The 27,614-nt window shown below is 45.0% G+C and overlaps 1 protein-coding gene across 2 annotated transcripts in view; it reads right to left on the minus strand.

The window, feature by feature from the left end:
* The window catches only part of RNF220 (ring finger protein 220), a 340,908-nt gene extending 320,802 nt beyond the window's left edge, over positions 1–20,106 (minus strand). The window contains exons 1-2 of one of the 2 annotated variants that reach the window (XM_073544949.1): positions 20,014–20,106; positions 4,448–5,189 (exon numbers count right to left, since the gene is read on the minus strand). In XM_073544949.1, the coding sequence (XP_073401050.1) occupies positions 4,448–5,072 (625 nt within the window). In that variant the 5' untranslated portion in view covers positions 5,073–5,189; positions 20,014–20,106. The remainder of the gene's footprint in view (positions 1–4,447; positions 5,190–20,013) is intronic. The other variant, XM_073544947.1, reaches the window with a different exon arrangement.
* Between the last annotated feature and the right edge of the window lie 7,508 nt (positions 20,107–27,614).

Below are 27,614 nucleotides of genomic sequence, written 5' to 3' on the forward strand. Positions count from 1 at the left end.
GCCGCCATCCTCCCACACTTCCTCCGCGCCTCAATCTCAGGACGTCTGCTTGCTGTTAGTGAATGGAAACCTTCCTGATGACACGCAGAAGCTGAAAACCTGCTCTGATCTAGCCCTGCGCTCACAGCTGAGGGTTTGTTACAATGTACCAGTCAATAAGCAGCGATACGCCGCACAAAGCCCTCAGCTGCTGGGGCACAATATGCACAACCACCGTTTTTTCCCGATTTTTATAGCTCTGGATTAACCCTTTAAATAGAGACGATAATCGAGAAATCTGGACACGAAGTGACATAAAATGATCCAATAAGCTAAAATATCTGACAGTCTGAAAAGAGGAGACTTCCAGCCAAGCACTGGTCCCGGAGATTAGCGGCACTAGTCTTCCCGGCAATAACGCGCCTAAATTTCTAGCCATAATTCTTCCGGACTATTGGAATTTCCGGATGCCTGAAAGTCTGTAAAACCCAACAATCTGTCAGCTTCATGTTAAGCCGCTGGGGTAGATTCATCCTCCCAGAACGTGACAACATGGCTGACGCTCTGCCGAGCCCCCCGGATGATTCATCCAACATGCAGCCTGTGAGACAAGGCGCCATTTACTCCGGTAACAGATCTGATATCACAGCGGAAACAGCAGGCGTCTCGCCTTTAGGGTGTTAGGGCCATTTACCAGGTCGCCTGTGGGGTGACGGCAGGTCGGGGCATCACCCGGGACATCCGTGGGCCCAGCCGCCTGGCATAACTGTGCTGCCCCCTAGGGGTTCGGCCATGAACATCATCTTTCTACCTAATAATTATTGGGTTTCTTGCTCTGGTCATTGCGGCTCAGGGATCGCTGATAACGTTGCATCATTATCTACTCCTTGTGATGGCGCCTGATACTGTATATTAACCTGCCGTCATCCCCGCAGCACAGACGAATCACACTGCAGCCATCTTGTCTATTATCAGCAATCAATACCCTTTAATAACAATCGATAGGACGACACAGCCCGATACGTCCCAATCATCCCCATCCCCCGGCCAATTTCATCTCCGATCCCTTTACTCAGTGGAGAAAGATTAACCCCTTCTGGGTTATTCCCCGGCTCTACAGCAGATGAATTCAATACGCCTATGACAGGAAGGGGTTAATGAGGCTGAACATTAAATTTACTGACAGTTTGTACATAAAAATAATCAAACAAATTCAAAAAATAGATCTCGTCCCAATGAAGGTATAAAAAACTGTTGACGGCAGATCTGTAATGGTGCTGGCCGTCCCCGAGCGGCCGTAACGCGCTGGATGATGCCCTTAATGAACATCGTAATGATGATGCCGGCAATTACCGGGAGACGGGCACCGCTGTAACCCATCCAGCGCCAGAGCGAAGGCGCAGAAGGAAAAGAGAGAATTCAAATCCGCTGGACGAGAGGAGCGGCGAGGGAGACACAAGAGATTCCCTCCGCTCTGGGGACATAAAAGGGCGACGAATGCCGAGCGGAGCAGACGAGGCCAGGACGGCGCTGCGGCCACCACCACATCTGGCCAAGCGCTGCCAGGCCCTGTAATTAGCACAACACTCGTGCCGGGAATGGAAGCTCCCGGTGTCGGCAGCTGCGGACCAGCATTCAGGCGTGTGAGGAGCTGCCGGTACAGGCGGCCATGCTGGGAAGGGGTCGCCCACGCCGAGCCCTGGCCCAAAAACTCATTCCAGACCCTTCCATGTGCTGCAGGCTGTTTGCTTCACTGAATGTTGCGCTGTTTAGTTTGTTTTTTTTACCTAAATGTTTTCGATTACAAGAAAGAAATGAAAGACATTATCTAATAATCTGTGATTGAGCCGATCACAGATATCTACAAATTCCTTCCTCAGTGTTCTATATTTTGAGCAATGCAATTTACACAAATAATACCGTAACTGATGTCAACGATTCTTTTATGTCGCCATGAAACCCTTTTCAAGACTCTAATAATAACTGCACTTGTGGCGCCATGAAACTATTTATTATAACGTCACATGTCAGGTTTGGTTTCGTTTTTTCCCCTAAAAAAAATATTTGAAAGTAATATAAGTAAGAGTTAGTGTAAGAAAAGTGTGTAAGTGGCGTCAGGGGGCGGCGGTCACACGAGGGGCTCCGTGGTGACACCTTCCCATACTTCCACGTTACCGGAGCGCACAGCCACATTGCCCCATTGCAGACTCGCCGTGTGTCTGGAGGAAATGGCACGCATATGATCGCACCCTCTGAACCCCCCACTTCAAGCTCCCACATGAGGTCTGGAGCGGTGGTCCTGCAGGTAGCATCCCCCATAACAGTCGCCGCTGGCCTCCGCACTGCCCCTTTAAATACCGGGAAACCTCCTGACTGTGTCGCTCTATAAAGTGTTCTGCTTGTCAGGAAGGAAGCAGGATCCTTATATTCTCCTGCAGGAATGTCGCTCCCACCACCAATACACTCACTGCGGTTCATACCAAGGTGATGACATAAGAGGCATCCGCCATCATTACCGCAATCCCCTGCCATGACTCCTCACCGCGATGTGAGCAGAGCAGACGTCAATCACAATGCGACTATTACGAGAAACGTGGCGCTCTTCTCAAAGTTCTACTAACTCATAAAAGAGCAAGAAAAGATAAAAGCGAAATCTTCAGCCGCTCATTTTTTGCATTTTCCAGGGGCCGACAGTATTTTTGGTTATGACGCTGGGCTCATTGTATTGGGGGCCGCAGCCAGAGACGTGTTTCATGTGACGACCGTCCTGTATGTTTACGGCCGGTCTCCTGTTTGCTTCCTAAGCCTAAAAATGCATCTACATAGACACAAAAGGGACGGAGCAGAGCTGTGGAGGTGCTCACATTGGTGGCCGCCCCCGTAAAAATGCAGTCGCTGATTAGACATTCAGGACATGAAGCTGGCGCAGAAATCGCCAACCCTCGCCAAGTGTGGGCAGATGGGCTCCAACTGCACTGACTTCTGCCAGGAAATTCATCCACGTCACAGAGCGAGTCCGGAGCGGCGGGGTCCTGGATGTGCGGCCCGGATTGTACGAGCGCCCGTCTGTACATGATGCCTGATAACAGGAGATGCATCTGCCACACAAAGGCCCGGCACTCCCGCCACCATTATTTAACACGTCGCATAGTGTTGCTCTTTTTTGTTGTAGGGGGTCATTACTTTTGCAATTAATAAAGCAGTGAATGAATGAAAAATATTCCTGTGAATTTAGTAGAATTTTGAAGACATCGGTTGATGTCTCAGCTCCTCATTTTGCCCGTGCACAGTCAGAACTGTCTGGTTGGGCCATAAGGGCCTCACCACCATCCAGCCCCTCTCCCACATAGGCCTGGGGTCCCCAAGCCTGATACCCCAATGCTGAGCAGGAGAGACAAAGCCAGAGCGGCTCGTCTCCAGCCTGAGATTTACAAGCCAAAGCATTCTTTCTGCCGGCGGCACCGGGAGGTGCACGGGGCTTAAACGGAGTCCTTTGTAGCAGCAGAAAGTTCACTCGGCGTCTAATTCAAGTCGACAGCACAGGAAAGTGGCTTCAACTGGAGAGAAAGAGACAGGACATCTCAATTACCCTCCACGGCGTCGTAACGAGACGTTACAGCCGCACGGAAGACAGAAAACACTAAATCGTCGCTATATGGGGGGAAGAGAAATTTACACCCCGAGAGAGGAGGAAACGATGGACGAGAACCATTGCTTTGCTTTAAGAATCCCCGTGCGCTCCGGGGGGAGTTTTCATCATCCGCGCCGTGAGTGTGTGTCATTTTTTTTCTTTCTATTCCGAGCTCGCTGGGTAAAATCAGCAGGATCCCGAGCTGCACGCCGCCGCGCCGTCACCTGTATCAAATGGTTTTATCTGGAGCTTTTTCTCCTGGAAGCCTACAGATGGCGGCTTCAGCCACAGTGGCGCTGAGGACCATTTATATCTACAATAATCCAATTATTTTTTTGCGGCGAATGCAAGGTTAAGAAGGCCAATTATGCAAAATAAAAAATCACCCGCCATCGATGCTGCAACCGAGCTGCGTCACAGCAGACGCCGTAATACGGGCAAGGTCAGACAGCAGCGAGCTGCGCGGGGGTCGCACACATTCTAGCTCATTCACATTTAACAATTTGGGTACTGGATGGAGACTCGCCGTGTGAAGACGCGGCCGCAGCGATGGTTGTCGCGCCCAGAATCTATGGGCTTTCAGGATAACACTTGGATATTTCGGGTTTGCATTTTAGCTACTATCTGATATATTACAGCTTTACTATCAGTACAAATGGCGCTAGGAGACTGAACTGTCAGCTGCCCGAGCAGCGAGACGTGGACAGATTCCTCCACAGCAGACACGTGCAGTAGCGGCCTCTGTACAGGCTCCTGTCATTACACGAGTCATCCATGGACACAACACACTCTACACAATGGAGATACAATGTTGTAAGAATGTCTGGGAACACTTACACCGCTCATTCCGGTCCTCCGGGCTCGACGACGTCTCTCTGTCCGATATCAGACCGGACACGGCAAACAGTTTCTTCCCAGCATCGTCCACTTTAAGCCCCCCGGGGGAACCTGTCGGGATTTGCGCCCCAAACTCATACTCTTTTCCATCGGCATCAGAGAAGCGCAGGTGCGGAGATTCCGTATCATGGCAGCTCTTGAGGCGTTTGGCCGGGGTAAATGCTGACTGATAGCTCTCACGCTCCTCTGGGGAAGTGAAAGGCCGGAAGGCGCCCACACCGCTGTGATTCAGCATGCTGATTGGGGAACAGTCTAAGTTTGGAGGGGCAAACTGAGGATGGAGGTGGAGAAGAGAAGGTGGAAAGTCACGGTTAGAAAAGGCTCCGGGGACACCGCCTTGTCTGTGGTACATCGAGGTGAAGGTGTACGAGCCATTGGTAAAAGGAATGTGCACTTCTTTGTCCACTGATACAGGCACCCCAAAAGGTCGCGGCTGCTGGCAAGGTATGGAGGCGTCACGACTGGCCTCAGCAGTAGAAGCCAGCACCATCAACGCGGGAGACGCCAGCGGATTAGGCAGGAAAGAAGTGTTCTCCATCTTAAAAGCGGCTCGGTGCAGATCCATCTCTGACACTTTGGTTCTGGCCAAATCGAGAGTTTCGGTAAAAATTCCTCTAGAGGCTGAGGCGATGGGATCTTCACGCCAAGCCGGAAACGTCACTTCATTTCTTCCCTGTGAATCCTGCGTCGACACAACAAGAAAGTGAAAGAAAGACGTGAGCCCTGAGCGTTACGTGCAAAAATCAATACATAATTATTGTTTGTGTTAGTGCCATTTAGCCACTGATTCCCCTATACACAGCAATTATCCAGATTATCGGCCACATTCACAGCCCGAACACTGGGAGAAAAGCAGCTGGAGCTCACAGTAACACACACTGCGACACACACTGCGACACGCACTGCGACACACACAGCGACATGCACAGCAACACACACTGCGACATGCACTGCTACACACACTGCGACACACACTGCGACACACACTGCGACACACACTGCGAGACGCACTGCGACATGCACTGCGACACACTGCGACATGCACTGCGACATGCACAGCAACACACACTGCGACATGCACTGCTACACACACTGCAACACACAGCTACACACTGCGACATGCACTGCTACACACACTGCGACAAACACTGCGACACGCACTGCGACACACACTGCGACACGCACTGCGACACGCACTGCGACATGCACTGCGACACACAGCGACACACACTGCGACACGCACAGCTACACACACTGCAACACACACTGCTACACACTGCGACATGCACAGCAACACGCACTGCGACATGCACTGCTACACACACTGCAACACACAGCTACACACTGCGACAAACACTGCGACATGCACTGCTACACACACTGCGACAAACACTGCGACACGCACTGCGACACGCACTGCGACATGCACTGCGACACACAGCGACACACACTGCGACACACTGCGACGCACAGCTACACACACTGCAACACACACTGCTACACACACTGCGACACACACTGCGACATACACTGCAACACGCACTGCGACATGCACTGCGACACACAGCGACACACACTGCGACACACAGCGACATGCACAGCCACACACACTGCAACACACACTGCTACACACACAGCGACATACACTGCGACACACTGCGACACACACTGAGACATGCACTGCTACACACACTGCAACACACTGCGACATGCACTGCTACACACACTGCGACACACACAGCGACATACACTGCGACATGCACAGCGACACTCTGCGACACACACTGCGACACACAGCGACACACTGCGACATGCACAGCTACACACACTGCGACACACAGCGACATGCACAGCTACACACACTGCGACACACAGCGACATACATTGCAACATGCACAGTGACACTCTGCGACACGCACAGCTACACACACAGCGACATACACTGCGACACACTGCGACATGCACAGCTACACACACTGCGACATACACAGCGACACACTGCGACATACACTGCGACACAGCGACACACACTGCGACACACATTGCGACACGCACAGCTACACACACTGCGACATACACAGCGACATACACTGCAACATGCACAGCAACACTCTGCGACACACTGCGACACGCACAGCTACACACACTACGACACACTGCGACACGCACAGCTACACACACTGCGACATACACAGCGACACACACTGCGACATACACTGCAACACACAGCGACACACACAGCGACACACAGCAACACACACAGCGACATACACTGCGACACACATTGCGACACACACTGCGACACACAGCGACATACACTGCGACACACAGCAATATACACTGCGACACACAGCGACATATACTGCGACACACACAGCAACATACACTGCAACATACAGTGCGACACACAGCGACATACACTGTGACACAGCAACATACACTGCGACACACAGCGACATACACTGCGACATGCACAGTGAGATACACAACAATATACACTGCGACACAAACAGCGACATACACTGCGACACACAGCGAGATACACAGCAACACACACTGCGACACACACTGCGACACACAGCGACATGCACAGCCACACACACTGCAACACACACTGCTACACACACAGCGACATACACTGCGACACACACTGAGACATGCACTGCTACACACACTGCAACACACTGCGACATGCACTGCTACACACACTGCGACACACACAGCGACATACACTGCGACATGCACAGCGACACTCTGCGACACACACTGCGACATGCACAGCTACACACACTGCGACACACAGCGACATGCACAGCTACACACACTGCGACACACACAGCGACATACACTGCAACATGCACAGCGACACTCTGCGACACGCACAGCTACACACACAGCGACATACACTGCGACACACTGCGACATGCACAGCTACACACACTGCGACATACACAGCGACACACTGCGACATACACTGCGACACAGCGACACACACTGCGACACACATTGCGACACGCACAGCTACACACACTGCGACATACACAGCGACATACAGTGCAACATGCACAGCAACACTCTGCGACACACTGCGACACGCACAGCTACACACACTACGACACACTGCGACACGCACAGCTACACACACTGCGACATACACAGCGACACACACTGCGACATACACAGCGACACACACAGCGACATACACTGCGACACACATTGCGACACACACTGCGACACACAGCGACATACACTGCGACACACAGCAATATACACTGCGACACACAGCGACATATACTGCGACACACACAGCAACATACACTGCGACATACAGTGCGACACACAGCAACATACACTGCGACATACAGTGCGACACACAGCAATATACACTGCGACACACAGCGACATACACTGCGACACACAGCAATATACACTGCGACACACAGCGACATATACTGCGACACACACAGCAACATACACTGCAACATACAGTGCGACACACAGCGACATACACTGTGACACAGCAACATACACTGCGACACACAGTGACATACACTGTGACACAGCAACATACACTGCGACATGCACAGTGAGATACACAACAATATACACTGCGACACAAACAGCGACATACACTGCGACACACAGCGAGATACACAGCAACACACACTGCGACACACTGTGACACACAGAGCGAGATACACAGCGACATACACTGTGACATACACAACGTGATACACCGGGGTGCACAGACTTGTGCTGCGAAACGTTCATTATTCTACTGTGCAAATAAAAACATCCTATAAAATACAATAATGCCGTAAGAAAAGCTGCCGGGGAAACCAGAAATACATGTACACCCGGAACTAAATGTATACCCAGAAATATATGTACAGCCGGAACTAAATGTATACCCAGAAATATATGTACAGCCGTAGCTATATGTACACCCATAAATATATGTATACCCGCAAAATAGATATACACCCTTACAAATCTGTCCACACATGACATATATATGTATACCCATAACATCTATGTACACCTATAGATATATGTCACACTGAGCAGACACAAAATACAAACACTGTATAAACTTCAGAAATATATATGCACAGCACACCATACAGATATATTCATACATAATATATATATGCACACTGAGCACTCTATATATCAATTTATATCCACACATTGTACACACACTATATATATATATATATATACACTGTACACACCATATACACACACACACATATATATATATATACATACACTATACATATATTCGGTATATACACACTGCACACACCATACATACATATATACTCACTGCACACACCATATATATATATATATACACAGTGTACACACCATACATACATATATACACTATACATACATATATACACACTGCACACGCCATACATATATATATATATATATACACTGTACACACCATATACACACACACACATATATATATATACATACACTATACATATATTCGGTATATACACACTGTACACACCATACATACATATATACTCACTGCACACACCATATATATATATATATATATATATACACAGTGTACACACCATACATACATATATACACTATACATACATATATACACACTGCACACACCATACATATATATATATATATATACACACTGTACACACCATATATATATATATATATATATATATATACTATACATACATATATACTCACTGCACACACCATATATATATATATATATATATATATATACACAGTGTACACACCATACATACATATATACACTATACATACATATATACACACTGCACACGCCATACATATATATATATATATATATATATACACACTGCACACACCATATATATATATATATATATATATATATATACACAGTGTACACACCATACATACATATACACACTATACATACATATATACACACTGCACACGCCATACATATATATATATATATATATACACTGTACACACCATACATACATATATACTCACTGCACACACCATATATATATATATACACAGTGTACACACCATACATACATATATACACTATACATACATATATACACACTGCACACGCCATACATATATATATATATATATATACACTGTACACACCATATACACACACACACATATATATATATACATACACTATACATATATTCGGTATATACACACTGTACACACCATACATACATATATACACACTGCACACACCATACATACATATATACTCACTGCACACACCATATATATATATATATATATATACACAGTGTACACACCATACATACATATATACACTATACATACATATATACACACTGCACACACCATACATATATATATATATATATACACACTGTACACACCATATATATATATATATATATATATATATATACTATACATACATATATACTCACTGCACACACCATATATATATATATATATATATATATACACAGTGTACACACCATACATACATATATACACTATACATACATATATACACACTGCACACGCCATACATATATATATATATATATATATATATATACACACTGCACACACCATACATATATATATATATATATATATATATATATATATACACACTGTACACACTATATATATATATATATATATATATATATATATACTATACATACATATATATTCACTGTACACACCATATATATATATATATATATATACTATACATACATATATATTCACTGTACACACCATATATATATATATATATATATATATATACGCACTGCCCATATATCTAACTAGAGATATAACATTTTCTTGGGGCCGGGTCCTGACGGGCGGACACTCATCCACACTAGCTGTTTGCACACAGAACAATATTTGCAATAATTAATAAAAATGTAACAAATAAAGACTAACAGAAGTGGTCGCCTGTGTGACGGCCGCCCGCGACCTCGCCGTCCTGCGCGCGTCTGACATCCTACAGCAAGATCACACGAGAAAAAGCGCCAAGTGGGGAGAATTTTCCAGCGCTAACGATAAATGTTCCCGTATTTTTCGGCTGTTTTTGCCCTTTCACGGCAGACAATTATCATTAGGAATCATTGTTAATGGAGAAGAAATGTCCACGTCTCCTCCTAGCAGGGGCAGGAGGGTCGTGTGTTGCCCCGTGGTCTGCGACGCCGTGTACGGGAACGCTGTACATCATGAGGACATGCGGGGTATTGTCTGCTGCACAGATACACGCCGAGATATAGATTAAAGTGACAAGCAGATAAAAGCTGGTGGAAGAAAGATAACCAAATCACCTTCCTCCTTACACAAATCCTGCCCGGCCCTAATGAGCGACGACTCCCCTCTCGTTGTGAAGCCTCGGCGGCATTAGCGCTAATTCTTCCCGGCCGCAGAATGATCTGTTTGTTCTGGTAACAGCGGCTCTACATCTGGAGCCGACACTTTGTACCTGTCGTCTCTGCATCCCCTCCACCACCGTCACTCCCGAGAGAACGCCGAGGGTTCACGGGACCGGACCTGGTTTGTATCGTAATCCTCCTCTTCTACAATTCACCAGGACATTTCTGAAACTTTACATCAAATTTAAGACTTAAAAATAAAAATAAAAAAAAGAATATAATTATTCAGGAGGTCGATAAGGGACCGAAGACGGGATGAGGACACTGTGTCCTAATGGTGCTGGGAAGAGGCAAATCTGCTGCCGCCGTGGAAGGGTTAACCCGCAGCCACGTTTCTTTCTAGTGAAGGTATTAATAAGCCGCCGTGTAAACAGAGCAGGTTAACGCTGCTGCAGCGGGGCACAAGGAACACCTTACTGGAACAGATTGCTTTTCGCCCCTTTGGAGACCCATAAAAACATCTCTTTTTTTAAGTTTATCATATAAAGCGGTGCGGCCTTTTCTTTTAAATCAAAGAGCAGAAGTTTAATAGTGAGGATGAAAGAGTTTATACTGAGCGAGCAGGACTCGGCCCCGAGACCCGGAGCTGGTAAAACGGCGACATCATAAAGCACAAAGAGCTAAACACAAAGTAATCTATTCCTGATTAGTTTATTGGTCGAGGCCAGAACTGTCCAAAGAGCGAAAGAGGGGAAAATTCTGTAGGAAAACAAACGTCCTACAAGAAAGTACAGAACGCCCCGCTGCCGGCCGCGGCAGTCATACAGGGGACAGGAAAGTCAGGGCTGCTCCTACTATACGACTACAGAGAAGAGACACCCCAACGCCACCCCAAGACCAGGCCACCCCAAGACCAGACCACCCCAAGACCAGGCCACCCCAAGACTAGGCCACCCCAAGACCAGGCGACCCCAACACCAGACCACCCCAACACCAGACCACCCCAAGACCAGGCCACCCCAACACCAGACCACCCCAACACCAGGCCACCCCAACACCAGACCACCCCAAGACCAGGCCACCCCAACACCAGACCACCCCAACACCAGACCACCCCAACACCAGGCCACCCCAACACCAGACCACCCCAAGACCAGGCCACCCCAACACCAGACCACCCCAAGACCAGGCCACCCCAACACCAGACCACCCCAACACCAGACCACCCCAAGACCAGGCCACCCCAACACCAGACCACCCCAAGACCAGGCCACCCCAACACCAGACCACCCCAACACCAGACCACCCCAAGACCAGGCCACCCCAACACCAGACCACCCCAAGACCAGGCCACCCCAACACCAGACCACCCCAACACCAGACCACCCCAAGACCAGGCCACCCCAACACCAGACCACCCCAGTCCACTATCCCAGATGTTCAGGGGCACCACATGAAACAACAGGAGAGACAGAAATGTGAAGACTCCAATGTTGTTGTTGTTATTATTTATAATAGATACATATTATTCATGTTTATAAATGTGTGATAATTCAACAATTGTGATTTCTGGATGATTTTATTAATGTGTATAACTATATGATTTTATATGTATATAATCAAATTTAACTTATCATATGTAGGTATCTTTATTAGATCTACACTGATATTATATTGCTACTAATATATATATATTTTGTTATTAATATATAGAACAGGACCATCATGGTAACATAGGGGAATCCTGTCAGCAATAGCTTATGGACTAGGGTATAAACTATACATATATATATATATCTCATGAATATGTATATTAATATATCTATCTAAAGTGAGAGGATAGTATATAATTTTTATGTCTGTATATATATAATTATAGATATATATGTGTGTATTTTTTTTAATTTACATGTATGCATGACTATACATATATCTGTATATAAATATACATGTGCTAAGTTGACAGAGCTAAGGAAATTGAAAAGTTGCCCTGTCTGTATGCCTATAACGTGTAATGTTCTCCACGGTTTATGACTGTATGATTGTTCCTTTTTTATGTTTAGTAAACAAAGATTGAATGATAAATATATATGTATATGTGTATAATGTGTCCATATATTTTTCATCTTTTGCTGGCCTCATAATATGGACATGGAACGCTTGCGGTGACTTTTGCCCTGGCACGCCTCGGCCGTCAGGTGAGTGTATGATTCAGGACACAGACCCCGGGTATTGCAGCATTTCCGATGCCACCTCTATTAATTGTGCAGCTCAGCAGACACCCTCAGATTGCTTCCTCGTTTGGCAGGCATCCGAGCACACATCAACCCTAAATTATCAGATTATATATCTCTCATTAACTTATTTTCTCGCTTCCAATTTTTTAAATAACTCTCACGTTAAGTTAAAAGAGAGGAACCAAGACAAAGGGAACGATGATGATGATGATGATGATGTGAATCTCCGACCTTCAGCAGTTTGACTTTTTTCTGTAGCAGATATAAACCTTTGTTTTGGGGCCACACTGAGTTATTTCCACAGCACAATCATTAAGCTTCATGATACTTTAACTCATCAAATGAAGTCCGTACTATTGAATATTCATTGGATCTACTGGAAATACAATGTGTCCTGATCAGAATCACAATTCAGAGCGTCTTTGTCATTGCTGTGAATTGTGACGTTGGACAAACTGTAGCAAGAAATTAACAAACTGAATTAGATTCTCCTCAATCTCATAAAATATTTCTCTCTGATGTCTGGCAAAACCAGGAGCCCAAATGAAGCCTCCGACTGTAACGTCCCATTGTCTCGATTTAAAGACCGAGCAACAAACAACAAAAGCTCCGGACGAATTCACACGACTGTGAGAAATCTCCAACAAGTAAAAATGTGGAGTTTGTACCCATCAGCATGTTCTGTGCCGGCACCCACTGGCCGTGAGAAGACGCCGCGCACACAAACCACAAGCCTTATGGAAATCTATAGTTAATACACTGTGAATGTCAAGATGTCATCATCCGAAACACAGGACCCTAAATAAGAAAAAAACTAACAGACCTTCTTAATTAAAAAAATATGGATTGCAGGATAATCAGGGAGAGCTAAACATTGAACACCTCAGACGACAAAGCAGACGGGCGGCAGAAACCGATACACCATCATCTGCCTGCTAGTATGCTGATTTTTTTTAATTTAGCACCCCGTGCAAATCCAGATTAAAATAACTCCGGCTATTGATCCGGGCAGTGGGATTGACATTAATTTTAGTTCACTTCTCACTTTGCAAAGGGATCAATAGTAAGTAATAAGGGCTGACATCCCCGCTGAATGGTGGAGAAAGAAGACTTGGACACAGCAATCGAAGAGGCAGCCATATAAATCATCAAATACTTTTCCACAGCATGAGACAAACTCTGAAGCGATGGCTTAACCAGCAATGTGAGTGAACTAAACAAGGAGTCAAATCAGAGCACAGAAGGAACTAAAAAAATGTACAAAAAATGTATATATCCAGCGTTCTATCAATATATATATATAATGAGCACCAAAGAAAAACAATTCCTCGCTGCACAAATCAAGGCATGATCGCATATCTGGCTGTAAATCTATTTCTAAATATTAAGTAACATATCTATGTCATAATATCTGATATATACATACAGAAGGATTTGTTTCTATCAGGGAGTATGCATTTCATTTTCTCTTTTTGCATCTATATATATATATACTGCTCAAAGAAATAAAGGGAACACAAACAGCCTGTTGCAAATGGAATAGTGTTCCCTTTATTTTTTCTTGAGCAGTATATATATACACACACATTTATTGTTTAATGAAGTCAAAGTACTTTAGAAGAATTCTATAACACTTTATATTTAATAAATAAATAAAACCAGGACTGATGATTGTAAATGTTTGCATGCAGCCTGGCATCTAGTATTTTATATATACCGGTATATATTTACAGTCTGGCTTCTAATATTATATATATATATTTACAGTCTGGCTTCTAATATTATATATATATATATTATATATATTTACAGTCTGGCTTCTAATATTATATATATATATTATATATATTTACAGTCTGGCTTCTAATATTATATATATATTATATATATATTTACAGTCTGGCTTCTAATATTATATATATATTATATATATATTTACAGTCTGGCTTCTAATATTATATATATATATATTGCATGAAATAACAAAATAGAAGAAATGTGTAAGAACAGAATGGAAAAAATCAAGAACATTTTATGTCTTCTTTTATATTGGAAGATGAAGGGTTCTATTTTATAAAATTTATCCATTGTAATCTGTCTCCTTTGTAAAAGAATCAAAGGCAGCAATAAAACCGCAGCCGGCATCGCCAATCTGTTCGTAAATGTTTAAAAATTTAAAGGAAAAGAAAATTTCCCCTTTTAATGGGTTTTCTGCACTTGAGTCGTTGCCAGTGAATTTTAAACAGGTTTATATAAAGTTGATAGAGCGTTTACACACAACAGGTTGCATTACTGCGGTCGTGTAATTATATGCAAAAGCCTGGAAAATGAATAAACACATTGTCTCTGCTTACAGGAGGAGTGAGAAGCCCGAACCCCAGAAAGCCCACCCTGCCCCGCAGCCCCGGACGCTGCAGACTCTGAACCCGCAGCTCCAGCGTTTCTCTACTGATAATTTAAATGTCATTTCACAAAGAAATAACGGAACCAAAAATAATACAAAATGATAAGATTTAACTAATAATGGGAGCAGTGACCAAACGTAAAAATGGATCACAGCATAAACGTAAAAAATACATCTAGAAATGCCCACAATGAAATCTATGCCCCAAATTCACAAATCTAGACACACAAGTAATCACAAATATAACATCAAAAACGCTTCCATATATACACATCCAAATACCCACAGCACCCAGACAGCGGGACACAGATTACACAGGAAATTCGGATCCTAAAATCACAAATTCTCAACAGTGAATTCTACACAGAGGTGAAATCTGTTACATTGTGTCACCGCACAAGACAAGGACGAAGCTCAGAGACCGGCGGATCCTCTGCGATCTGAGGTCACTTCTGTGTTCTAACAACGGGGTGAGAGGCGACGACCCCAATCCTTCCTGATGATGAGAACCCCGTATTCACACACATCAATCCTTCCTGACGTCGGGACCCCCAAATTCACACACATCAATCCTTCCTGATGATGAGAACCCCGTATTCACACACATCAATCCTTCCTGACGTCGGGACCCCCAAATTCACACACATCAATCCTTCCTGACGTCGGGACCCCCAAATTCACACACATCAATCCTTTCTGACGTCGGGACCCCCAAATTCACACACATCAATCCTTTCTGACGTCGGGACCCCCAAATTCACACACATCAATCCTTTCTGACGTCGGGACCCCCAAATTCACACACATCAATCCTTCCTGACATCGGGACCCCCAAATTCACACACATCAATCCTTCCTGACGTCGGGACCCCCAAATTCACACACATCAATCCTTCCTGACGTCGGGACCCCCAAATTCACACACATCAATCCTTCCTGACGTCGGGACCCCCAAATTCACACACATCAATCCTTCCTGACGTCGGGACCCCCAAATTCACACACATCAATCCTTCCTGACGTCGGGACCCCCAAATTCACACACATCAATCCTTCCTGACGTCGGGACCCCCAAATTCACACACATCAATCCTTCCTGACGTCGGGACCCCCAAATTCACACACATCAATCCTTCCTGACGTCGGGACCCCCAAATTCACACACATCAATCCTTCCTGACGTCGGGACCCCCAAATTCACACACATCAATCCTTCCTGACGTCGGGACCCCCAAATTCACACACATCAATCCTTCCTGACGTCGGGACCCCCAAATTCACACACATCAATCCTTCCTGACGTCGGGACCCCCAAATTCACACACATCAATCCTTCCTGACGTCGGGACCCCCAAATTCACACACATCAATCCTTCCTGACGTAGGGACCCCCAAATTCACACACATCAATCCTTCCTGACGTCGGGACCCCCAAATTCACACACATCAATCCTTCCTGACGTAGGGACCCCCAAATTCACACACATCAATCCTTCCTGACGTAGGGACCCCCAAATTCACACACATCAATCCTTCCTGACGTCGGGACCCCCAAATTCACACACATCAATCCTTCCTGATGTCGGGACCCCCAAATTCACACACATCAATCCTTCCTGACGTCGGGCCCCCCAAATTCTCACACATCAATCCTTCCTGACGTCGGGCCCCCCAAATTCACACACATCAATCCCACCATATTCCAGGACCTGTTCTGCCCCTCGGCCCCATATCTGGGGGTCTTCCTGCCCCTCCTCGCCTTCTCAGGACAAGGTGTAGGACCCTCACAGCTCGGGATCCGCTTCCCTCTTGTTTTATTTACAAGACGGGACAACAATCGGCAGAAAAGCCCCCGCTGAGACCCCCGAGCCCCGGAGCTGCAGGAAGGAAGAGGCAACAAACCTGCACCGGCTCCATTAACCCCTGAGTGTGGGGGCGCAGCTGGGATGGAGACCCGGAACCGACAGCAACAGAGTGGCAGAAGTGACTGAAATCTGCCGGAAAGTGGAGCAGAAGCGGCGCCCGACCCCCGGGACCCCGCATGTAACGCTCAGCACCGAGCAAGGGAAATAATGGCAAATCGTCTCCAGAGAGAAAATAGAGTGCAAGCTCTGCAGCCCCTGGCATGTCCTGGACATAGAGTGCTAGCTCTGCAGCCCCTGGCATGCCCTGGACATAGAGTGCTAGCTCTGCAGCACCATGCATGCCCTAGACATAGAGTGCAAGCTCTGCAGCACCATGCATGCCCTAGACATAGAGTGCAAGCTCTGCAGCACCATGCATGCCCTAGACATAGAGTGCAAGCTCTGCAGCACCATGCATGCCCTGGACATAGAGTGCTAGCTCTGCACCTCCTGGCATGCATGCCCTAGACATAGAGTGCTAGCTCTGCAGCCCCTGGCATGCCTGCCCTGGACATAGAGTGCTAGCTCTGCACCTCCTGGCATGCATGCCCTAGACATAGAGTGCTAGCTCTGCAGCCCCTGGCATGCCTGCCCTGGACATAGAGTGCTAGCTCTGCAGCGCCTGGCATGCCCTAGACATAGAGTGCTAGCTCTGCAGCGCCATGCATGCCCTGGACATAGAGTGCTAGCTCTGCAGCGCCATGCATGCCCTGGACATAGAGTGCTAGCTCTGCAGCCCCTGGCATGCCCTGGACATAGAGTGCTAGCTCTGCAGCGCCTGGCATGCCTGCCCTGGACATAGAGTGCAAGCTCTGCAGCCCCTGGCATGCCCTGGACATAGAGTGCTAGCTCTGCAGCCCCTGGCATGCCTGGACATAGAGTGCTAGCTCTGCAGCGCCTGGCATGCCCTGGACATAGAGTGCTAGCTCTGCAGCCCCTGGCATGCCCTGGACATAGAGTGCTAGCTCTGCAGCCCCTGGCATGCATGCCCCGGACATTGAGTGCTAGCTCTGCAGCCCCTGGCATGCCCTGGACATAGAGTGCTAGCTCTGCAGCCCCTGGCATGCATGCCCCGGACATTGAGTGCTAGCTCTGCAGCGCCTGGCATGCCCTGGACATAGAGTGCTAGCTCTGCAGCCCCTGGCATGCCCTGGACATAGAGTGCTAGCTCTGCAGCCCCTGGCATGCCCTGGACATAGAGTGCTAGCTCTGCAGCCCCTGGCATGCCCTGGACATAGAGTGCTAGCTCTGCAGCCCCTGGCATGCATGCCCCGGACATTGAGTGCTAGCTCTGCAGCGCCTGGCATGCCCTGGACATAGAGTGCTAGCTCTGCAGCCCCTGGCATGCCCTGGACATAGAGTGCTAGCTCTGCAGCCCCTGGCATGCCCTGGACATAGAGTGCTAGCTCTGCAGCCCCTGGCATGCCCTGGACATAGAGTGCTAGCTGTGCAGCCCCTGGCATGCCCTGGACATAGAGTGCTAGCTCTGCAGCCCCTGGCATGCCTGGACATAGAGTGCTAGCTCTGCAGCCCCTGGCATGCCTGGACATAGAGTGCTAGCTCTGCAGCCCCTGGCATGCCTGGACATAGAGTGCTTGCTCTGCAGCCCCTGGCATGCCCTGGACATAGAGTGCTAGCTCTGCAGCCCCTGGCATGCCCTGGACATAGAGTGCTAGCTCTGCAGCCCCTGGCATGCCCTGGACATAGAGTGCTAGCTGTGCAGCCCCTGGCATGCCCTGGACATAGAGTGCTAGCTCTGCAGCCCCTGGCATGCCTGGACATAGAGTGCTAGCTCTGCAGCCCCTGGCATGCCTGGACATAGAGTGCTAGCTCTGCAGCCCCTGGCATGCCTGGACATAGAGTGCTTGCTCTGCAGCCCCTGGCATGTCCTGGACATAGAGTGCTAGCTCTGCAGCCCCTGGCATGCCTGGACATAGAGTGCTAGCTCTGCAGCCCCTGGCATGTCCTGGACATAGAGTGCTAGCTCTGCAGCCCCTGGCATGCCCTGGACATAGAGTGCTAGCTCTGCAGCCCCTGGCATGCCTGGACATAGAGTGCTAGCTCTGCAGCGCCTGGCATGCCCTGGACATAGAGTGCTAGCTCTGCAGCCCCTGGCATGCCTGGACATAGAGTGCTAGCTCTGCAGCCCCTGGCATGCCTGGACATAGAGTGCTAGCTCTGCAGCCCCTGGCATGCCTGGACATAGAGTGCTAGCTCTGCAGCCCCTGGCATGCCTGGACATAGAGTGCTAGCTCTGCAGCCCCTGGCATGTCCTGGACATAGAGTGCTAGCTCTGCAGCCCCTGGCATGTCCTGGACATAGAGTGCTAGCTCTGCAGCCCCTGGCATGCCCTGGACATAGAGTGCTAGCTCTGCAGCCCCTGGCATGCCTGGACATAGAGTGCTAGCTCTGCAGCCCCTGGCATGCCTGCCCCGGATGCGGTGCCCTTGCAGGGTGAATGTCACAATTCTCAGCTGTAATTAACATAAAGTTGCGCCAGGAAAGTTCCACGTTCCCCCTCCCCGGGGCTCTGCGCCCCCCGCGCTGTGGCTGCACTCACCGTGAGGAGCTGGAGGGCGGCGGGGCAGGAGGGCTCCCGGTGCGGCTGCTCCCCGGGACGGCTGGCTTTGCCTGTGAGTGCAGCCGAGCTGCGTGTGTCGGAGCTGGTCCCAGTGACTGAGCAGCGCTCCCAGCACTCCGCTCTCTCACTGCTCTGCATACATTACAGGGGAGGATGGGACGAGAGTGCGGGGCTGTCCTACAGCAAAGCTGCCCCTGCACCCCGCGCTGATGGGGGCTCCGAGCTGCTCCGTCATTAGCGCTGACCCCTGCTGCACCTTGTATTGTTCTCTGCTCAGATGCCAGGACTCTGTGCACTGCCAGGTAGTGTTCTACTGACACTGGGGGGATAATATCTGATACTGGGGGAAAATATCTGATACTGGGGGAATAATATCTGATACTGGGGGAATAATATCTGATACTGGGAATAATCTATGATACTGGGGAAAATATCTGATACTGGGGAATAATATCTGACACTGGGGAATAATATCTGACACTGGGGGACAATATCTGATAGGGGAATAATATCTGATACTGGGGAATAATATCTGACACTGGGGAATAATATCTGACACTGGGGAATAATATCTGACACTGGGGGACAATATCTGATAGGGGAATAATATCTGATACTGGGGAATAATATCTGACACTGGGGAATAATATCTGACACTGGGGAATAATATCTGATACTGGGGAATAATATCTGACACTGGGGAATAATATCTGATACCGGGGAATAATATCTGATACTGGGGAATAATATCTGATACTGGGGAATAATATCTGACACTGGGGAATAATATCTGACACTGGGGAATAATATCTGATACTGGGGAATAATATCGGATACTGGGGAATAATATCTGACACTGGGGAATAATATCTGACACTGGGGAATAATATCTGATACTGGGGAATAATATCTGACACTGGGGAATAATATCTGATACTGGGGAATAATATCTGACACTGGGGAATAATATCTGACACTGGGGAATAATATCTGACACTGGGGAATAATATCTGATACTGGGGAATAATCTCTGATACTGGGGAATAATATCTGACACTGGGGAATAATATCTGACACTGGGGAATAATATCTGATACTGGGGGAATAATATCTGATACTGGGGGAATAATATCTGATACTGGGGGATAATATCTGATACTGGGGGAAAATATCTGATACTGGGAATAATCTATGATACTGGGGAAAATATCTGATACTGGGGAATAATATCGGATACTGGGGAATAATATCTGACACTGGGGAATAATATCTGACACTGGGGAATAATATCTGATAGGGGGAATAATATCTGACACTGGGAATAATATCTGATAGGGGGAATAATATCTGATACTGGGGAATAATATCTGATAGGGGGAATAATATCTGATAGGAGGAATAATATCTGATACTGGGGAATAATATCTGATACTGGGGGATAATATCTGATACTGGGGGACAATATCTGATAGGGGAATAATATCTTATACTGGGGAATAATATCTGACATTGGTAAATATTATCTGACACTGGGGAATAGTATCTGACACTGGGAATAATATCTGACACTGGGAATAATATCTGATAGGGGGAATAATATCTGATACTGGGGAATAATATCTGATACTGGGGAATACTATCTGATAGTGGGAATAATATCTGATACTGGGGAATAATATCTGATAGGGGGAATAATATCTGATACTGGAGAATAATATCTGATACTGGGGATAATGTCTGACACTGGGGAATAATCTCTGACACTGAGGAATAGTATCTGACTCGGGGAAAATATCTGACACTGGGGAATAATATCTGATACTGGGGAATAAAATCTGACGCTGGGGAATAATCTCTGACACTGAGGAAAAGTATCTGACACCGGGAAAATATCTGACACTGGGGAATAATATCTGATACTGGGAATAATATCTCATATGGGGGATAATATCCAACAGTGGGGAATAATATCTGATACTGGGGAATAATAACACACTGGAGACAATATCTGACACTGGGGAATAATATCTGATACTGGGGACAATATCTGATACTGGGGAATAATATCGGATACTGGGGAATAATATCTGATACTGGGGAATAATATCTGACACTGGGGAATAATATCTGACACTGGGGAATAATATCTGATACTGGGGAATAATATCTGATACTGGGGAATAATATCTGATAGGGGGAATAATATCTGACACTGGGAATATTATCTGACACTGGGGAATAATATCTGATAGGGGGAATAATATCTGACACTGGGAATAATATCTGATGGGAATAATATCTGATACTGGGGAATAATATCTGATAGGGGGAATAATATCTGATACTGGGGAATAATATCTGATACTGGGGAATAATATCTGATACTGGGGGATAATATCTGATACTGGGGGATAATATCTGATAGGGGGAATAATATCTTATACTGGGGAATACTATCTGACATTGGTAAATATTATCTGACACTGGGGAATAGTATCTGACACTGGGAATAATATCTGATAGGTGGAATAATATCTGACACTGGGAATAATATCTGATAGGGGGAATAATATCTGATACTGGGGAATAATATCTGATACTGGGGAATACTATCTGATAGTGGGAATAATATCTGATACTGGGGAATAATATCTGATAGGGGGAATAATATCTGATACTGGAGAATAATATCTGATACTGGGGATAATATCTGACACTGGGGAATAATCTCTGACACTGAGGAATAGTATCTGACTCGGGGAAAATATCTAACACTGGGGAATAATATCTGATACTGGGGAATAAAATCTGACGCTGGGGAATAATCTCTGACACTGAGGAATAGTATCTGACACCGGGAAAATATCTGACACTGGGGAATAATATCTGATACTGGGGGATAATATCTCATATGGGGGATAATATCTAACAGTGGGGAATAATATCTGATACTGGGGAATAATAACACACTGGAGACAATATCTGACACTGGGGAATAATATCTGATACTGGGGACAATATCTGATACTGGGGAATAATATCTGACACTAGGGAATAGTATCTGACACTGGGGAATAATATCTGACACTGTGAATAATATCTGACGCTGGGGAATACCGTAATCTCTGACACTGAGGAATAGTATCTGACACGGGGAAAATATCTGACACTGGGGAATAATATCTGATACTGGGGGATAATATCTGATATGGGGGATAATATCTAACAGTGGGAAATAATATCTGACACTGGGGAATAGTATCTGACACTTGGGGATAATATATGATACTGGGAAATAATATCTGACACTGGGAAATAATATCTGACACTGGGGAATAATATCTGAAACTGGGGGATAATATCTGATACTGGGGAATAATATCTGACACTGGGGAATAATATCTGACACTGGGGAATAATATCTGACTCTAGGAATAATATCTGACACTGGGAATAATATCTGACACTAGGGAATAATATCTGATACTGGGGAATACAATCTGACGCTGGGGAATAATCTCTGACACTGAGGAATAGTATCTGACACCGGGAAAATATCTGACACTGGGGAATAATATCTGATACTGGGGGATAATATCTCATATGGGGGATAATATCTAACAGTGGGGAATAATATCTGATACTGGGGAATAATAACACACTGGAGACAATATCTGACACTGGGGAATAATATCTGATACTGGGGACAATATCTGATACTGGGGAATAATATCTGACACTAGGGAATAGTATCTGACACTGGGGAATAATATCTGACACTGGGAATAATATCTGACGCTGGGGAATACCGTAATCTCTGACACTGAGGAATAGTATCTGACACGGGGAAAATATCTGACACTGGGGAATAATATCTGATACTGGGGGATAATATCTGATATGGGGGATAATATCTAACAGTGGGAAATAATATCTGACACTGGGGAATAGTATCTGACACTTGGGGATAATATATGATACTGGGAAATAATATCTGACACTGGGAAATAATATCTGACACTGGGGAATAATATCTGAAACTGGGGGATAATATCTGATACTGGGGAATAATATCTGACACTGGGGAATAATATCTGACACTGGGGAATAATATCTGACTCTAGGAATAATATCTGACACTGGGAATAATATCTGACACTAGGGAATATCATGTGATACTGGGAATAATCTCTGACACTGGGAAAAATATTTCACACTGGGGAATAATATCTGAAACTGGGGAATAGCATCTGATACTGTGAATAATTTCTTACACTGGGAATAATATCTGACACTGGGGAGTAATAGCTGAATAGCTGACACTGGGAATAATATCTGACACTGGGGAATAATTTCTGACACTGGGCTCCGATCTACTCCGTGATTAGCGCTGACCCCTGCTGAACCTTGTATTGTTCACTGCTCAGATGCCAGGACTCTGTGTGCACTGCCAGGTAGTATTCTACTGACACTGGGGGAATAATATCTGATACTGGGAATAATCTATGATACTGGGGAAAATATCTGATACTGGGGAATAATATCTGATATTGGGGGGAATAATATCTGATACTGGGGGGAATAATATCTGATACTGGGGGATTAATATCGGATACTGGGGGAAATAATATCTGACACTGGGGAATAATATTTTACATTGGGGATAATATCTGACACTGGGAATAATATCTGATACTGAGGAATAATATCTTATACTGGGGGAATAATATCTGACACTGGGAATAATATCTGATACTGGGGATAATATCTGACACGGGAATAATATCTGATACTGGGAATAATATATAATGGGGAATAATATCTGATACTGGGGAATAATATCTGATATGGGGGATAATATCTAACAGTGGGGAATAATATCTGATAGGGGAAATGATATCTGACACTGGGGGATAATATCTAACAGTGGGGAATAATTTCTGATAGGGGAATAATATCTGATACTGGGGAATAATATCTGATAGGGGGGAATAATATCTGATACTGGGGAATAATATCTGATAGGGGGAATAATATCTGATATGGGGATAATATCTTGCGGGGAATAATCTATGATACTGGGGAATAATATCTGATACTGGGGAATAATATCGGATAGGGGGGAATAATATCTGATACTGGGGAATAATCTATGATACTGGGGAATAATATCTGATACTGGGGAATAATATCGGATAGGGGGGAATAATATCTGATACTGGGGAATAATATTTGATACTGGGGATAATATCTGATAGGGGGGAATAATCTGATAATGTGGAATAATATCTGATGGGGGGAATAATATCTGATACTGGGGGATAATATCTGATAGGGGGAATAATATCTGATACTGGGGAATAATATCTGATAGGGGGAATAATATCTGATACTGGGGAATAATATCTGATACTGGGGATAATATCTGACACTGGGGAATAATCTCTGACACTGAGGAATAGTATCTGACTCGGGGAAAATATCTGACACTGGGGAATAATATCTGATACTGGGGAATAATCTCTGACACTGAGGAATAGTATCTGACACCGGGAAAATATCTGACACTGGGGAATAATATCTGATACTGGGGGATAATATCTCATATGGGGGATAATATCTAACAGTGGGGAATAATATCTGATACTGGGGAATAATAACACACTGGAGACAATATCTGACACTGGGGAATAATATCTGATACTGGGGACAATATCTGATACTGGGGAATAATATCTGACACTAGGGAATAGTATCTGACACTGGGGAATAATATCTGACACTGGGAATAATATCTGACGCTAGGGAATACCGTAATCTCTGACACTGAGGAATAGTATCTGACACGGGGAAAATATCTGACACCGGGGAATAATATCTGATACTGGGGGATAATATCTGATATGGGGGATAATATCTAACATTGGGAAATAATATCTGACACTGGGGAATAGTATCTGACACTTGGGGATAATATCTGATACTGGGAAATAATATCTGACACTGGGAAATAATATCTGACACTGGGGAATAATATCTGAAACTGGGGGATAATATCTGATACTGGGGAATAATATCTGACACTGGGGAATAATATCTGACACTGGGGAATAATATCTGACTCTAGGAATAATATCTGACACTGGGAATAATATCTGACACTAGGGAATATCATGTGATACTGGGAATAATCTCTGACACTGGGAAAAATATTTCACACTGGGGAATAATATCTGAAACTGGGGAATAGCATCTGATACTGTGAATAATTTCTTACACTGGGAATAATATCTGATACTGAGGAATAATATCTGATACTGGGATTAATCTCTGACACTGAGAATAATATCTGACACTAGGGAATATTATGTGATACTGGGAATAATCTCTGACACTGGGAATAATATTTCACACGGGGAATAATATCTGAAACTGGGGAATAGCATCTGATACTGTGAATAATTTCTTACACTGGGAATAATATCTGACACTGGGGAATAATAGCTGAATAGCTGACACTGGGAATAATATCTGACACTGGGAAAAATACAGTATGATACTGGGGAATATCTGACAGTGGGAATAATATTTGACACTGTGGAATAATATGTGATACTGGGGATTAATATCTGATACTGGTGAATAATATCTGATACTGGAAATAATATCTGACACTGGGAATAATATTTAACGCTGGGTAATATTATCTGACACCGGGAATAATCTCTGACACTGAGGACTAATATCTGATACAGGGGAATAATATCTGATACTGGGGATCATCTGACACTGGGAATAATATCAGATACTGGGAATAATCTATGACACTGGGGAATAGTATCTGACACTGTGGAATAATATCTGATACTAGGGAATAAAATCTGACACTGGGGAATAATGTCATAATAATATCAGACACTGGGGAATAATTTATGACACTGGGGAATAATCTCTGATACTGGGGAATAATCTCTGACCATGGAAATAATATCTGACACTATGGAATAATATCTGATACTAGGGAATATCTGACATTGGAAAAATAATATCATCATAATATCTGACACTGGGAAATAATCTCTGACAATGGAAAAAATATTTGACACTGTGGAATAATCTCTGACACTAGGAATAATATTTGATATCTGACACTGGGTAATAATATCTGACACTTGGGAATAATCTGTGACACTGCACTGAAGAATAATTTCTGACACCTGGAAATAATATCTGACACTGGGAACAGTTTCTGACAGTGGCAAATAATTTCTAATACGGAAATAATATCTGATATTGGAAAATAATATATGATATTGTCGAATAAAATCTGACACTTGAGATAATATCTGAAACTGAGAATAATATCTAACACTAGGAAGTAATATGTGATATTGGTGAATAATATCTGATACTGGTAAATAATCTCTGACACTGAAAAATAATATTTGACACTGGGAATAATACACACGTGGTCAAAATTGTTGGTGCCCCTCGTTTAATGACAGAAAAACCCACTATAGTTACAGAAATAACTTGAATCTGACAAAAGTAATAATGAATAAAAAATCTATGAAAATGAA

The sequence above is a fragment of the Dendrobates tinctorius genome, unplaced genomic scaffold (genome assembly GCF_039654945.1).
Source record: "Dendrobates tinctorius isolate UK_male_01 unplaced genomic scaffold, ASM3965494v1 ptg000138l, whole genome shotgun sequence".
NCBI classification, from domain to species: domain Eukaryota; kingdom Metazoa; phylum Chordata; class Amphibia; order Anura; family Dendrobatidae; genus Dendrobates; species Dendrobates tinctorius.